The sequence below is a fragment of the Artemia sp. Qi Xiang Cuo genome, chromosome 18 (genome assembly GCF_049724085.1).
Source record: "Artemia sp. Qi Xiang Cuo chromosome 18, ASM4972408v1, whole genome shotgun sequence".
NCBI classification, from domain to species: Eukaryota; Metazoa; Arthropoda; class Branchiopoda; order Anostraca; family Artemiidae; genus Artemia; species Artemia sp. Qi Xiang Cuo.
The window spans coordinates 54,621,605-54,636,911 of record NC_142811.1 but is presented as its reverse complement, the minus strand read 5'-3'; the positions used below and the strand labels follow the sequence as shown (position 1 = coordinate 54,636,911).

Sequence of the window (15,307 nt, the reverse complement as noted above, 5' to 3'; positions counted from 1 at the left end):
TATATATATATATATATATATATATATATATATATATATATATATATATATATATATATATATATATATATAACGAACAGGAATTATTACGTATATGAAGGGGATTGTGCCCTCCTCAACACCTCGCTCTTTACGCTAAAGTTTTAATTTTTTCCTAATTCTCTAAGAATGACTTCTGAAAGACAAGTGTCGTTTAATTAGAACAATAAGAAGATTTTTTTAAATACTAACAAACTTTAAAAGTTTTTTGGGAATAAAAATAAAGAAATTTGGTTAAATTTACAAATACCTTTTTTTAATCTTTATTTCCACCTCTCCTCAATGAAAGAAATATGAAAAACGAATATTATTTCGTATGGGTTTGACTGTTGAATCTTTTGAACCTTGTCCCTACTCTTTATTAATATAATTTTTGCTTTACAGTTTTCAACATCAGTTATTATAGATTGCCTAATTTCTAGGGTTCCTATGCTTTTGATATCCTGTGTAAAATGGAAGACATATTTCAAGCGTTGTTAGTGGTGGTCTACATCTTTTAAGAGACTTTAAGAGACTTTATAGAGACATCTTTTAAGAGACTTTAAGTATATTGGAAGAATCTCTTATTGACTCACCTTTAATTCAAAATATGGCTGAAAATATCACTCTATCAGAAGCTTCTGATATTAAGAATGGTAAGTTATCTAATTACTGTTCTGATAACAAAAGAGAAGGAAAACATTTCTCATTCTTTTTTTTTCTTTCTTGTTACCTTAAGTAAAAAAAATATGTTAAGAAAAATTAACTGTATTTTACACAATTTGTATAGCCTTCACAATTGAAAATGGTTTACTGTCATGTCTAATTCCGAGACATCATTTGCAATGTCATTGAGAATGATCATAGGGCTGGCCATAAATTTCTGCTACTAACAAGCTCATCTGATTTTTAAAGATTGATGGAAATTAAATTTGGCAAAGAATTAGGTTTTTCAAGAATTTTCCCAATGTTATCAATAGGTAAAACAAGGTAATGGTAAGAAGGAATGAATTTGAGGTTTTTGAAATACCTCAGGTCAGTGAGTTGTGGGATTATATCCTTTAGTAGATCTGCAAAATACCCTTTATATAGTTTCAAGAATAAAGGAGCAAGATAAATAGGACAAAAACCCTCAAAACCTGGTCTTTTGTCTTTTTTAAAGGGGCTAATTGATGCTTTAAGCAAAACTTGTAAAAAAAAAAGTTACAATTAAAATGGTTACAAATCATGTTTTCTTTTTGATTATTCTTACCCTTTTTTTTTGTTTTTCACAAGTTTCTCAAAACTAATGAATATGTTGTCTGCATATTATGTATCAATAACCTTTATCTTCTTTATGTTTATTTATCTTCTGACTTAAAACGGGAGCGGGAAAACTGGCAAAATACTAAAATAATTGCAGCCAATATACCAGTCTAGATAGGCCTCCGGAATGCATTAAAGTCTGTGGTTTAGACATATTCCTTGGACAACACTGACAGCCTATGCTGGAATCATAAATGACTTTGATCACACATCCCATGGTTGGTTGTGGCTGAAGGAGAGATATCAGACCAGGTTAAATGACAGGGTGTAGAAGTTTCTTAGCTTGGTCGACTCTGCTGCTAACAAGACCCCCTCTCATAGCCTTAGATTCGTCCACTTTGATGAGCAAAGTTGCTGCGCTCTACACCACATATTGTATGGCAGGAGCCTCAAGCCAAGTCATTGCACCATTCACGTACCATAGAGGTTGATACGCAGTCTAACAGTTCGAGGTAAGGAACTATAGGTAAGATGGGATGCTACTCAATTGTAACAGAACCTCTAGAAACGAAATTTTGACGTAAATAGACACATCAAAAGAATTAGCTTATTATGTGGATTCCAAGTATTTAACATTAATTAAATATAGTGTTACCCATCAAAAGCTGTAAGCATGAGAAAATTTCCTGATTTTCCAAAAAAGGGGGAGAGGTTATTACCCCCTAGAAGTCAAGAAATCTTAATACAACTCAGACCCAGACACGTAACATGCTATGGGGCAGGGGAGAGGGGGTGTGATTGCCGTTCCAGGCCCTAGTTTACCCCCCCCCCCAGCTGAAATTTTGTTTCTTCAAAAATCTTTTCATATCTAAGATAAGCCTGCATTTTTCACAGAAAAAGGTCAGATGTTTTCTGTGTTTTTTTTTTTTTTTTTTTTTTTTTTTTTTTTTTTTTTTTTTTTTTGCATTACTGGTAATATATGGCATATTTTTCAATTTTCACTGTCATTTTCACTTCATTTTGGAAAATTGGCTGCATATTTTCCCCTGGGAAATGTTAACAAGAGAATGGTCACAGATGCATGTATGTTTGTGTTTCCCAAGGGTGATCGTATTGCAGCTGTAGTTCTAGAATATCGGGAGATTGCTCATTCGAACGAAAACTAGAAGTTCTAGCTCCCTTTTTAAGTGACTAAAAAAAAATTGGTGGATAACTAACTCCACTCCCACTTCCCTTTTTTCCTCAAAGTCGTCTGAACAAAATTTGAGATAGCAAATTAGTTCAAAGGGGTTTAAAAGTCCAGTAACTATATCTTTTGGGATACTATGATTCCCCCCCCCTAAAAAAAACCCAGGAGGAAAGGTCTGCAAGTCATGAAATGTTACATTTTTTGCATATATTAGTTGTTATTGGGAAGAAGACAGAAATTCTTTGGTGGGGGTGGAATTGTCTGGAGGAATTTCTATCTGAAAGAATTTTCTGTTGTGAAGGAAGTTTCCAGGGGTAGACTTTCCAGGGGAAATTTTACAATAGGGCAAGTTGACTGAATTTCAATTGGAAATTCTTTCTATTTGTCTTACTTCCGACTATCTCTATCTCTTTTCCTACTAAATTATATTTGTGGAGATGTTAAGGAAAGTGGTCTTATTGTAGGAGTATCTTATTGTGGGTGGGGATTTTCCAGGGGAGAAATTTTCCATGGGGGATCTTTCCGCGGGCTTTTTTCTCTAGGGAGAATTTTGTGTAGTAACAAATTTTTGCTTGGGGGGAGGTGCGGTAAAACTTTTCAACGGAGGAGGGCATTTCTGACCATATTTGAAAACAATCAGAAATTATAGTCTTTCAAATAAAAGTGTGTTAAGAAACAAACTTTTGGGTGGAATCTTTCGCAAGACATTTTCCGGGCGAAATTTGTGGTGAAAATGAAATTGTCTGGTGGGGATTGGTCTCAGCAAACTTTGTTTGTTTGTTTTTTTTACTTTCCAAATTTCGTTGGTGGAGTATATCAGTTCCTTTTCTTAGATCATTTGCAAAACACTTCGACTTTTTTTTTCAAACCATCTATGACTGATTCATGAGTTGACTTGTTTTTATGCACTTGTTTTGGGGTATTTGATTTTACAACAGTCCTGGGTCTTTACCTTGGCAACCATGAGTAGAGAATGAGGTATTTCTGATGTTTCAGGAACATCATTCCAGAGGAAGGAAGGAGTGGCAATTCAAATAGTTCAAACAGAACTTCTCACCATTTTGCCACTTGGAATGAAACCAATGTTGGAACCGACTGCACTAAACCCTGCAACCAAAAGCAAGCAAACAAAACAACTTCCCTGTGTATTTCATAGGTTTTGATACGTATGAAATACATTTATCAATACCTTGCTGACTGGTCATGCCTCTGAACTGTTCAATGCCTTGTTGAAGACTGAAAATCTATATCTGAATTTTCTGTTGATTTTGGATTCTTGCAGTATGAAATAGTATTTTTATTGAAAAATCTTCCTTACCTTAGGATCTAGGTTCAACTAAGTATAATGAGCTTAAGGTTTTAAAACTTGCTTTAGATGAATTTAACTCATTTTTTGCACTGTTTATGCAACTAGCTTGTTGACTTCTAAAGATTATTGTTTCTTGATCTGTTAAATTAAAATTTTTAAGAGGCTGATTATGCAAAATTCCTTGGTTTTCTTCGCCATTGAAAGTATTTATTTTTTTAACCCGTTTTTTTTTTTTAAATAAGCTCTTATAAGTTTGATTTAATCAATTTACTTCTTTTTTTTCAAAAATTGTGATATCACAAAACTTTATTCAATCAGATGAAAGTTCGCTGCTCCCGAATTGAAAGTTTATTCTTTAAGGAAAAATCTGTTGCTCTTTGTGCTGTTGGAATCAGTTTTCTATTATTTTTTTTTGGGGGGGAGGGGTATCTCTACGTCAAGCTTTCTGAAAGAGCGAGGTGCTCCATTTGCGTCACTTTGTTTTTTGGAACTACATCCATGCCTGAATTTACTGAATATTCTTTTTGTCAAAGGTATATACATTTTTGTAGAAATTGTTTCATATCACTCTTAATTTTATGTTTTTAGAAGTTGATGGTGCTCTACCAAGTGACATTAAGAAGCATGCGGACAGTTCAGACCCTTTTTTGTTTCCCAAACTTGAAGATTGCCTAATGAGTACTTTTCCCAACATTTCGGTACCATTTAAGCTTGATCCTGACTCTCAAGAATTGGGCTCCACATCTATTACTGATCAAGGTAAATATTTTAGAGTTGGACACTACTCAGAGTAGCCTACAGTATGATTAGTATATTCAAAAGCTTGGTTCTTCCAAGTTTACATACTTTTAAAGGGATAAGAAAAAGGAAAAAAAGGCAAAAATATTTCCGTCAGTGGACACTTAAAGTTAAAGGCTAAGGGAGATTGGGAATTTCCGCAGCAAATAGAGCTTCATTACTAGACCTGGTAGATTCTTACTATTCAGTATCACCATGGTCATGTCTAGGGGGAAGATAATACAAGGTTTGAATTCTCCTCCCAAAATAATTTAACCGACGTAATTTTGGTATACCTCCCCCTAACAGAATCCCTGAATATGCGCTAGTATTAAACCATTTATTTTGTTCCTCAAATTAAGGAAAATGTTTATAATTTTTTCCCTTCATCATACCATTTAGATCATACCATTTTCTGCGTCCCACCTCCATTGAGAGGATCAACTGAATGGTTCCAGGCATTTACCCCCCCCCCCTGCCGCCCCCGAAGAAACTATCCTCGTGGAAAATAAGGCTTTCCAAATTTTATTTTGTGCAGGGAGAGGGAATTTTGGTACTTGTGTACTATACGCCACTCACTCAAGTTTCCACTCTGTAAAACTCGAGAATAAACCGGTTTCTTCGTTAGTTTCTTTCAGCTTACCGCGAAACAAGACAAAGACAAGTGACAGAATAGATAAAAATATATAATTTGAGCTATATATTTACACATAAGGGGGGAGGGTAAATTATTTGGACAGTTTGAAGTCAGAAAACAATTCTTACTTAATAATATACAGAATAATTGTACCTAACACATTTTGCATGCAGATCAGCTATGCTTTACCCACCCCTCCCCCCTAAATTGCAAAAACATAGTACAATCTTTTTTTCTAAAGTAACGTAGAAAGTGGTTTGTTTTCTTGTTTTACACATCGTAAACTTGTGTGACTGGCGTATAATATACAAGTACCGGAATTTTTCATGGAGAGAGAGCCGGATTTCCCGGTATTATTTAAAAACGATAAGAAATTAAATAAGATAACAAGTTTTTTTTCAACTGAAAGTAAAGAGCAACATAAAAACTTAAAAAAAAAAGAAATTACTACATCTATGAAAGGAGTGGTTCCTTCCACAAGACCTTGCTCTTTACGCTAAAGTTTTGACTTTTTTCTCCTAATTCTTTAAGAACGATTCCTGAAACAAAATGGCCATTTAATTAGAACAATAAGCTTTGTTTTAAATTCTATAAGAAAATTTAGCGTATAGAATATGCATATAAAACTGACAATACGCGGTTATTTTGTTTTTTTTTCTTTTCAATCATTCCAGAGGAAGACTGGCAGTTCAAACAGAAACCCTGCAACCAAAAGCGAGCAAACAAAACAACTCCCCTGTGTATTTCATAGGTTTTGATATAATGACAAAATGAAAAAAAAATTCTAGATTATTTCATAGGTTTTAATATAATGGCACTGGACTGGTCAATCCCTGGTTCAAGACTTAAAATATAAATCGGAATTTTCTGTTGATTTAGGAGTCTTGCTATACGAAATAGCATTTTTAAAGAAAAATCTTCCAAAGATTCAATTAATATTTTGCATTGTGTATTCAACAAGCTCGTTAACTTTTCTGAAGATTATTATATCTTGATCTATTAAATCATAATTTGTGTGGGGCTTATTATACAAAATTTCTTGATCTTCTTCACTATTGAAAGTATTTATGGTTTTAACCTTTTTTTTCTAAAGAAACTCTTATAAATTTGATTTGATTGATTTACTTCTTTTTTTCGAAAATTGTGATATAAAAAAATATTAATTAATTAGTTTTGTTGCGTTAAAAATCTTATTATGGCGCGGAAGATCAAATGAAAGTTCGCTGCTGCGAATTGAAAGTTTATTTTTTAGGGAAAAATCTGTTGCTGTTTTCTGTTGTTAGAATCTGTTTTCTATTTTTTTTGGGGGGGATATCTACGTAGAGCTTTGTTAAAGAACAAGATGTTTCATTTGCGTCACCTTGTTTTGGAACTATATTCATGCCGGAATTAACTTAATAATCTTTTCGGCAAAGGTATATACATTTTTGTAGAAATTGTTTTATATCACTCTTAATTTTATGTTTTAGAAATTGATTGTGCTTTACCAAGTGACATTAAGAAGCATGTTGACAGTTCAGACCCATTTTCGTTTCCCGAAGTTGAAGATGGCCCAATGAGTACTTTTCCCAGCATTTCGGTACCATTTAATCTTAAACCTGACTCTCAAGAATTGGGCTGCATATCTATTACTGATCAAGGTAAATATTTTAGAGTCGGACACTACTCACAAAACATTCTGATTGGTATATTCAAAAGATTGGTGTTCCATGTTTGCACACTTTTAAAGAGATAAAAAAAGAGAAAAAAAGGCAAAAATATTTCCGTCATTGGACACTTGAAGTTTAAGGCTAAGGAAGACTGGGAATTTCTGCAGAAAATAGAGCCCCATCACTATACCTGTTAGATACTTACTATTCAGTATCAACTAGGATCGTGTCAAGGGAGAAGAGAACACTAGGTTTGAAACCAGGTTTGTGCTGTAGCCTCCAATATTCTAATCTTGGTTTGCAGACATATTTTCTTCTATTTTTCCAAAAAAATGATTTTGGTAAAAGTACCCTAGGTATTGGCTATTCTAATTTAATATATTCATTACATCCACCATCTTCACCAATGATAACCATACTTGAACCATATGAACCCAAAATATTGCTTGGATTCGTAAATAACTTTGAAATCAAGAGAGTTGAAATTTAATGAAAAAAATGGAATGAAATAAAATGTTAAATAATTTAGATCTGGATCGATCCAAATTTCTTGTACAGCTTTCTTATCAAAATACGGTCAGCAAGACGGGTGCCCAAAATAAAATGTAGACAATTTGTCTGGAAAAAAATCTAACAAATCCTCCTCAGTCTTTCATACTACTATATTTCAGAACCATACTCGACCACTGTTTGCGCTCTAGCCTTCAATATTCTAATCTTGGTTTGTAGACATATTTTCTTCAATTTTTCTAAAAAAAAAAATGTTTTTGTAAAAATACCCTAGGTATTGGCTATTCTACTTTAATATATTCATTGCATCCACCATCTTCACTAATGATAATCATGCTTGAACCATACATGATGACTTACATTACAGCGGGTTCCCACTGTCTTATCATTTTATTGCTATTTTAATTCCAATTTCTAAAAAAATTAAGCTACTTGCTAAGGTTTCCAGGAGATTTTGCTGGAAATAGCCCCAATAGAGACAATCGGTAAATAATTAAACACCATCTTAGGCTAGAGGTAATAATAGTAAAAAAAAAATGATGCTTTTGTGGAATATTACCAAGTTCATGGGAAATTGACCAGACGGCCAGTTGAAAGGGTCCGTTGATTCTTATAGCGGTCAAATTTACCCTTTTGCGGTCAAATTTGTCTCATCAATAGATCATAGACGACCATATCAACTCAATTACAGCAGTATGTTATAATGGAGATATGCACTCGTGCCGATTAGCCTGGGTTAAAATATAAATTGAAAAAAAAAAATTGTGTTTTCTTAAGAAAATCTGTAAAAGCATGCCCAATGTCTTTTATTCGAAACGGTCTTGTTGGGAGACAGAATTGGATATGGCATCCTATCTGGAATATAATGCACGTAATATTCCTGTTTCGAGTGAAAATGCTTTTGAATTTCAAGATTTTCCATTTCAAATCTCAGATGATGCACAAAGATTTTACTTAGTGTACCAGACATTGTTTGAACAAAGTAGAGTGCATGCACAGCACTAAAGTGACAACCCTCTTGTGACAAAGTGACAAGGCTTGCATTTCTACTTGTACTGGATTTTAAGTTTCCAGTTTTACCAATTCATCAATTTGCCTTATACTCTTGATATTAATTTCAATAAACAAATTTAAGAGTCAGGTGGAGCCTCACCATAAAAGATGCAATATCAGTCATAAGGTATCGATATCTTAAGCAACGTGCGGAGAACAAATGACGGAGAACAGATCCTGCCTTTTTTTAATCAGTGTATAACATCAGTCGCCAACCTTTAGAAATTCTTTAGAATTTCAACCTTTAGAAGGACCACTAATTGTATCATTTTTTATTTGGTGAACCACTAGTATGGATTGGGGAAAAAGGTGCTGTAAATACATCCATTCATGATAATCCAAAAAGTTTGTATATATACATATGTATATGTATATATATATATATATATATATATATATATATATATATATATATATATATATATATATATAATCTTATATTCTACTTTTAGAAGTAATGAATTCAACTATTAACAACATTGATGGTGTAATTCAACCGAAGCTCTGGCGTTGTAACTCCTGCGGAAAGACAGAGAAATCATTTTTAATGCTGGATCTTCATATTGACACTGGCTGTGAAGAACTTTCGCCAATAGAGTGCGACGTCTGTCCTGCTGTGTTTCGAGATTATAGAAGTTTTGTGGCTCATTTTATGGAGCATCAAATGGGAGAAACAAGAAGATGTCCAATTTGTTTTCAAGACAATATTGATAACATGAAAGAACATTTAATTTTACAGGGTCATTTTTCACAAAACGAGTCTGCAACAGTATTACAGGGTGGCACCTCTCAAATTACAACGCAGGAAGCTTCCGAAAGCGTCAGCTTAAATTTATTTCAGTTGAATTCGAGAGTAACAGGCCAGAACAAAACCTTCCATTGTGATATATGCAAGAAAACTTTTGCTCAGTTGGAGCATTTGATCAGGCATAAACGGGGCCATACTGTTCAAAAACACTTGCATTTTGATATATGTAAGAAAACGTTTTCTTGTTCAAGCAATTTGATTAGTCATAAACGACTACATACAGGTGAAAAACCCTTCTATTGTGATATATGTAAGAAAAACTTTGCTCAGTTGCAACAATTGACTAGACATAAACGAGCTCATACTGTTGAAAAACCCTTCCAGTGTAATATATGTGAGAAAAGCTTTTCGGGGTCAGCACATTTGATTAGACATAAACGAGTGCATACAGGTGAAAAACCCTTCCAGTGTAATATATGTAAGAAAACCTTTGCTCGGTTGGCACACTTGACTATACATAAACGAGTGCATACAGGTGAAAAACCCTTCCAGTGTAATATATGTGAAAAAACGTTTTCTTTTTCAAGCAATTTTATTAGTCATAAACGAGTGCATACTGGTCAAAAACCCTTCCAATGTGATATATGTGAGAAAAATTTTGCTCAGTCGCATCATTTGAGTAAACATAAACGAGCCCATACTGTTGAAAACCCCTTCCAGTATGTGAGAAAAGCTTTTCGGGGTAAGCACATTTGATTGGACATAAACGAGTGCATACAGGTGAAAAACCCTACCATTGTGATATATGTGAGAAAACCTTTGCTCGGTTGGCAAAATTGACTATACATAAACGAGTGCATACTGGTGAAAAACCCTTGCAGTGTAATATATGTGAAAAAAAATTTTCTTGTTCAAGCAATTTGATTAGTCATAAACGTGTGCATACTGGTGCCTTCCAGTGTGATATATGTATTAAAACTTTTACTCAGTCGCATAATTTGATTGCACATAAACGAGCCCATACTGGTGAAAACCCCTTCCAGTGTAATATGTGAGAAAAGCTTTTCCGGGTCAGCACATTTGATTAGTCATAAACTAGTGCATACTGGGGAAAAACCCTACCAGTGAAATATATGTTAGAAAACTTTTGCTCACTTGGGAAATTTGACTACACATAAACGAGTGCATACAGGTGAAAAACCCTTCCAGTGTAATATATGTGAAAAAACTTTTTCTTTTTCAAGCAATTTTATTAGTCATAAACTAGTCCATACTGGTGAAAAACCCTTCCAGTGTGATATATGTAAGAAAAATTTTACTCAGTTGCAACATTTGACTAAACATAAACGAGCCCATACTGGTGAAAAACCCTTCCAATGTAATATATGTGAGAAAAGCTTTTCCGGGTCAGCACATTTGATTAGTCATAAACGATTGCATACGGGTGCCTTCCAGTGTGATATATGTATTAAAGCTTTTAGTCAGTCGCATCATTTGATTGAACATAAACGAGCCCATACTGGTGAAAACCCCTTCCAGTGTAATATGTGAGAAAAGCTTTTCCGGGTCAGCACATTTGATTAGTCATAAACGAGTGCATACGGGTGCCTTCCAGTGTGATATATGTAAGAAAACTTTTAGTCAGTCGTCACATTTTATTACACATAAACGAGTGCATACAGGTGAAAAACCGTTCCAGTGTGATATATTCGAGAAAACCTTTGCTCGGTTGGCAAATTTGACTACACATAAACAAGTGCACACGAGTGAAAAATCCTTTTAGTGTAATATATATAAGAAAAATCAAGCTCTTTGAATAAACTCCAATGAGGGCTCACAGAGGAAAAACCTTTTTAATTTTATGTATATAAGCCCTTAAAACCCTTTAAATTTTATGTATATAATTTTTTGCATATAAGAAAAGATATCTGATCCAAGCCATTTAAGTGCTTATTTCCACTTGCACACATGAAATATTTATACATACAAAGTATGAATTTTCTGTATTCTTTGAACAAGACCAAAAAATGCATACAAGTGAAACACCCTGATTTAAAAAAAAATTAGTGATTTTTGATGATGATTTTAAAAAAAATGATTTTCAGAAAACTCTAATTAAGCCCCTGTATAAGAGTGATTGCGGTAATTTTAGATTGGTTTGTTTTCTGTAAGAAGCAAATTACTTTGCAAATTGTTCTTGTCTGCCAGCCGTATAGGTATAAAGAAAATAGGAACTTCTTGAGAGGGTGGATTTGAAGAGATTGGGATGGAGGAGGGGAGTATGTAGACGTTTTTTAGCTCAGGTGGCTTCCTGCTGCAGTAAGTTCTTAGTAACAGTAGTAGAGGGTGCTAACCTTTAATAATCTTTCGGCCGTAAGCTTTGAGATACGTTTTAAGTCTTAGAAACCAGAAAAGTGTTGACACAGTAGAGCGGCAATTCCTCCCAAGGGCAAATTGTTGGCCCTGGATTAATTTATGAAAGTTTGGTTCGCCTAACTCAACTACTTTGCAACATAACAAGAAGTCCTGATTCGGTGTGCTAAGGCAAGCTAGATGCACTAAATTCTTCTTTCTATCTTTCTTAGCAGAAAGGTAAGATAGGCATGTTGCAGCCTGTTTGAAGCAGGATACTACAAACTCTTAAACCTGTACTTATAGAGGCATTAAATTGTGTTGGATCTGTTCGACTGGTCCAATTTGTCCCCCAAGCTGTAATAAGTCTGCCTTTTTTGGATATTAGACTTTGGAGGGGCAGGTGCATGCCGGAAGACCCATGGACCCACTTTGTTACTCTATTTTAAATTTAAAATCTTTGTATGATTCTGCTTCTAACAAGCTGCAACACACCTGCCCTTATACCACCCCTCTACTTACTTTGTAGTAAGAAGTATAACTCTGTTTCCGGTTCTGATTTATGACCAACGTTGGCGTGAGGGTTTAGCCCTTGGTAACAAGCTGACCAATGTTGTAGGCAACTGTGTTGCCACAGGTTTGAAATTTTCTGGTTTTGGTTCATTCATTACAAAAAAATATATATATATAATAATTGAAAAATAATTACAAGTATCTGGTAGAGGCAAGCTTTTTAAGCACTAATAAAAATGAGAAAAAAAAATAAATATATAAATTGAAGAAATAAGCGGATCCCCAATTTAAATAAATGTTTTGACAAAAAAAATAGAATTATTTTAATTTACCGTATCATAAGAACAGGAAAAAAGATTGGTAACAAGACCCAAAAAAGGATCATTCAAAAAAAAGGAAAAAAACTAATTATAAAAAATTTATCAGTAATTGTTAAATAGGTATGATTTCACTTTTTTAAATATAAACCGTAACATCGAAATCAAAGGTCGATTCATAATGGTTCCATGCCACAACCTTACAATTTCGCAGAGAAAAATGGGACAATCTGAAACTATCACCGGTTGGCGTAGTTTGCGCCTGTTAAGATAGAGGTAAGAACATGGCGGAGCAATTGGTAACAAATCCTTGTTTGGACAGGAACCACACAAAGATTTGCAATCAGCATTATTCAAAACATCTACCTCGATTTGAACGTCAATCACTTCAGTGGCCCCTACTGCCCTCTCTCTACCAGTTTTTTTTTCTTTGGAGAAGGGTACTTTGTTTAAGTGTGTTTTGGGACCGTCTTTAAACAATGTGCCTCTTTTTTAAGGAAAACTACTTTTAAGATATGCTATTTTAAAATTGTTGTGGGATGGAAAACTACAAGGTTTAATCGGTGATGAAGAGACGAACCAAAGTATTGCTCTTTCAAGAATTTGTCGACGAAAGTCGCTGCAACATTTCCCGTTCCTCAAACAATGGAAATGAAACTAACTACTACTACTAACAACTCACCGCAGCACCAAGCCGCCTGAGGTCAACACAGCTACGCACGCTACTCCTCCACCCCAGTCTATTCAAAGCCTCCCTTTTTAAACCCGCCCACGAAGTTATTTCCTTGAAATCTTTCTTTATGACGTCCTCCCACCCCAGGCTAGGACGACCTGCTTTCCGTTTAGTCCTAGACGGTTAGCCGAAAAGAACAATCTGTCATCCTTCATCCGCAGAACGTACCCTAGCCATCTTAAGCTTTCTTTCAATATAGCCCTAGAAAGCGGTATTGAATCACATTTTTCGTATAGCCTATTGTTTGAAGTACGGTCAGGCAGCCGGGTACCCAGAACAATCCTCAAGCAATTTCTCTGGAAAACATCTAGCAAATCTTCATCCTCTTTTCGCAGCGTCATGCTTCAGAGCCATATTCGACCACTGTCATCACTGTAGCTTCTAGTATTCTAATCTTGGTTTGCAGAATTATCTTCCTATTCTTCCAAACTTTTTTTAACTGTGAAAAAACCCCTGAGCTATTCTACTTTTAACATCTTCACTGCTCCTACCATCTTTACTAATAATACTACCCAGGAAAGTGAAGCTGCCCACCTGATCAATCTTTTCATTACCCAACGTCACCTTTTCATCTTCACTAATTCCTAGCCTTAGTGACTTAGTCTTCTTAACATTAATTTTCAAGCCTATTCTAGCACCCTGAACTTGCAAAACCTCTAAAACTTCATTCATTTTGCTCACACTTTCATCTAGGATGCTTAAATCATCAGCATAATCTAAGTCCAGAAGACTCTTCCCTCCTCATTTGATTCCGTAGTCTCCCATTGCCTTTCCTGTGCTCCTAAAGACAAAGTCCATTAAAATAATCCATATAAAGGGGGATAGAAGACAACCCTGCTTAACTCCGGATTTAATGCAAAACCAGCTGCTAACCTCATTTCCTACCTTAACCGCAGCAGTGTTATTCTCGTACATAGCACTAATCACTTTAATGTATTTTTCTGGTATACCATACAAGGATAAAATCTTTACTAAAGCTCTTCTATCAACAGAATCGAACGCTTGCTCATAATCTATAAAACTGAGGACCAAAGGTGTTTGAAAACTCAGGTACTTCTCAATTATTAGCCTAAGAATGAAAATTTGGTTGACACATCCTCTACCTTTTCTAAAACCGCACTGTTCGTTTCTTAAAACTTTGTCTACGGCATCCCTCAGTCTAAAAAGTATCATATTAATAAGTAATTCACTACCTACAGAGACCAGACTAATGCCTCTATAATTACGATACTCACTTTTATCACCTTTCTTATAAAGTAGCTTAATTAAGGTTTTCCTAAAATCATTAGGTAAACCCCATTTTCAAAAATCATATTCATAATCTTCAGTAACTTATTTCTAACTTCAGAGCCACTATATTTAAGAAACTGATTTACCACCCTATCAGCACCTGGAGCCTTATTCTTTTTAATCCTTTTAGTACTGCCACTAATTCCTCCTCACAAAACAATTTTTCCTTCAAATCCAAGGTATCAAATACTTTTTCATTTTCCTCTATATCTTTTCCTGCAACTATATCTCGGTTAAGCAAATTCTCAAAATGTTCACACTATCTCTCCTTAGTTTTTTCCTTATCGCTAATTGTGGCCCCATTCCTATCTTTTACTGGGCCAAGTCCGGATTGACAACTCCCTCTCAATTTGTTAACATGCCAGTACAATATTTTACTATTATGCCGTCTAGCTGCATCCTCCAGATCCTTGTCAATTTTATCCATGGCCTCCACTTCACACCTCCTAGTTCATATTTTAATGCTTTCTTCACTTTCTTTACATTACTTTTGTCTTCATATGATCTATTACTCAGATAATTCTTGTACAAGTCCTTTCTATTAAACATAAAGCTTTTTCACTAATATTCTTAGCTGGAGTTCTAGCTTTCTTCCCTAAGACACCTTCAGCAACTTCACAAATTATTTTTCTAAAATTATTCTAACCATCTTCCATATTATGAAATTTTAAACTCTCGAGTCTATTATTCAACTGTTCCTGGAAATTTTATCTCAAATTCTCATCCTGGAGTCTAGCAACATCATAACTTCCCGGAAGGTAGTTACCCTTCCGATATTTCAGCTTTAAATTAGCCCTTGACACTACTAGATGGTAATCTTTACTCTTAACATCAATAACGGCACTCTTATATACCCTAGTATCTTGTATTGATCCTGCCAGTCTTCGGTTTACAATAACATAATCAATAAGGTTTGCTGTCTTACCATCACATGAATACCATGTCAACTTATGAGCCATTTTATGAC

The 15,307-nt window shown here is 34.6% G+C and overlaps 1 protein-coding gene and 1 long non-coding RNA gene across 2 annotated transcripts in view; both read left to right on the top strand.

The window, feature by feature from the left end:
• Positions 1 to 15,307, top strand: part of LOC148941656 (uncharacterized) — a 101,645-nt gene that overhangs the window by 85,067 nt on the left and 1,271 nt on the right. Inside the window, exons 2-3 of the mRNA XM_089104219.1 lie at positions 4,350 to 4,520; positions 6,645 to 6,815. Of these exons, the coding sequence (XP_088960345.1) occupies positions 4,350 to 4,520; positions 6,645 to 6,815 (342 nt within the window). The remainder of the gene's footprint in view (positions 1 to 4,349; positions 4,521 to 6,644; positions 6,816 to 15,307) is intronic.
• On the top strand, positions 151 to 3,727 carry LOC148941657 (uncharacterized). The gene is made up of 2 exons (XR_016143256.1): positions 151 to 674; positions 3,449 to 3,727. It is a non-coding gene; the product is annotated as an uncharacterized LOC148941657 (long non-coding RNA).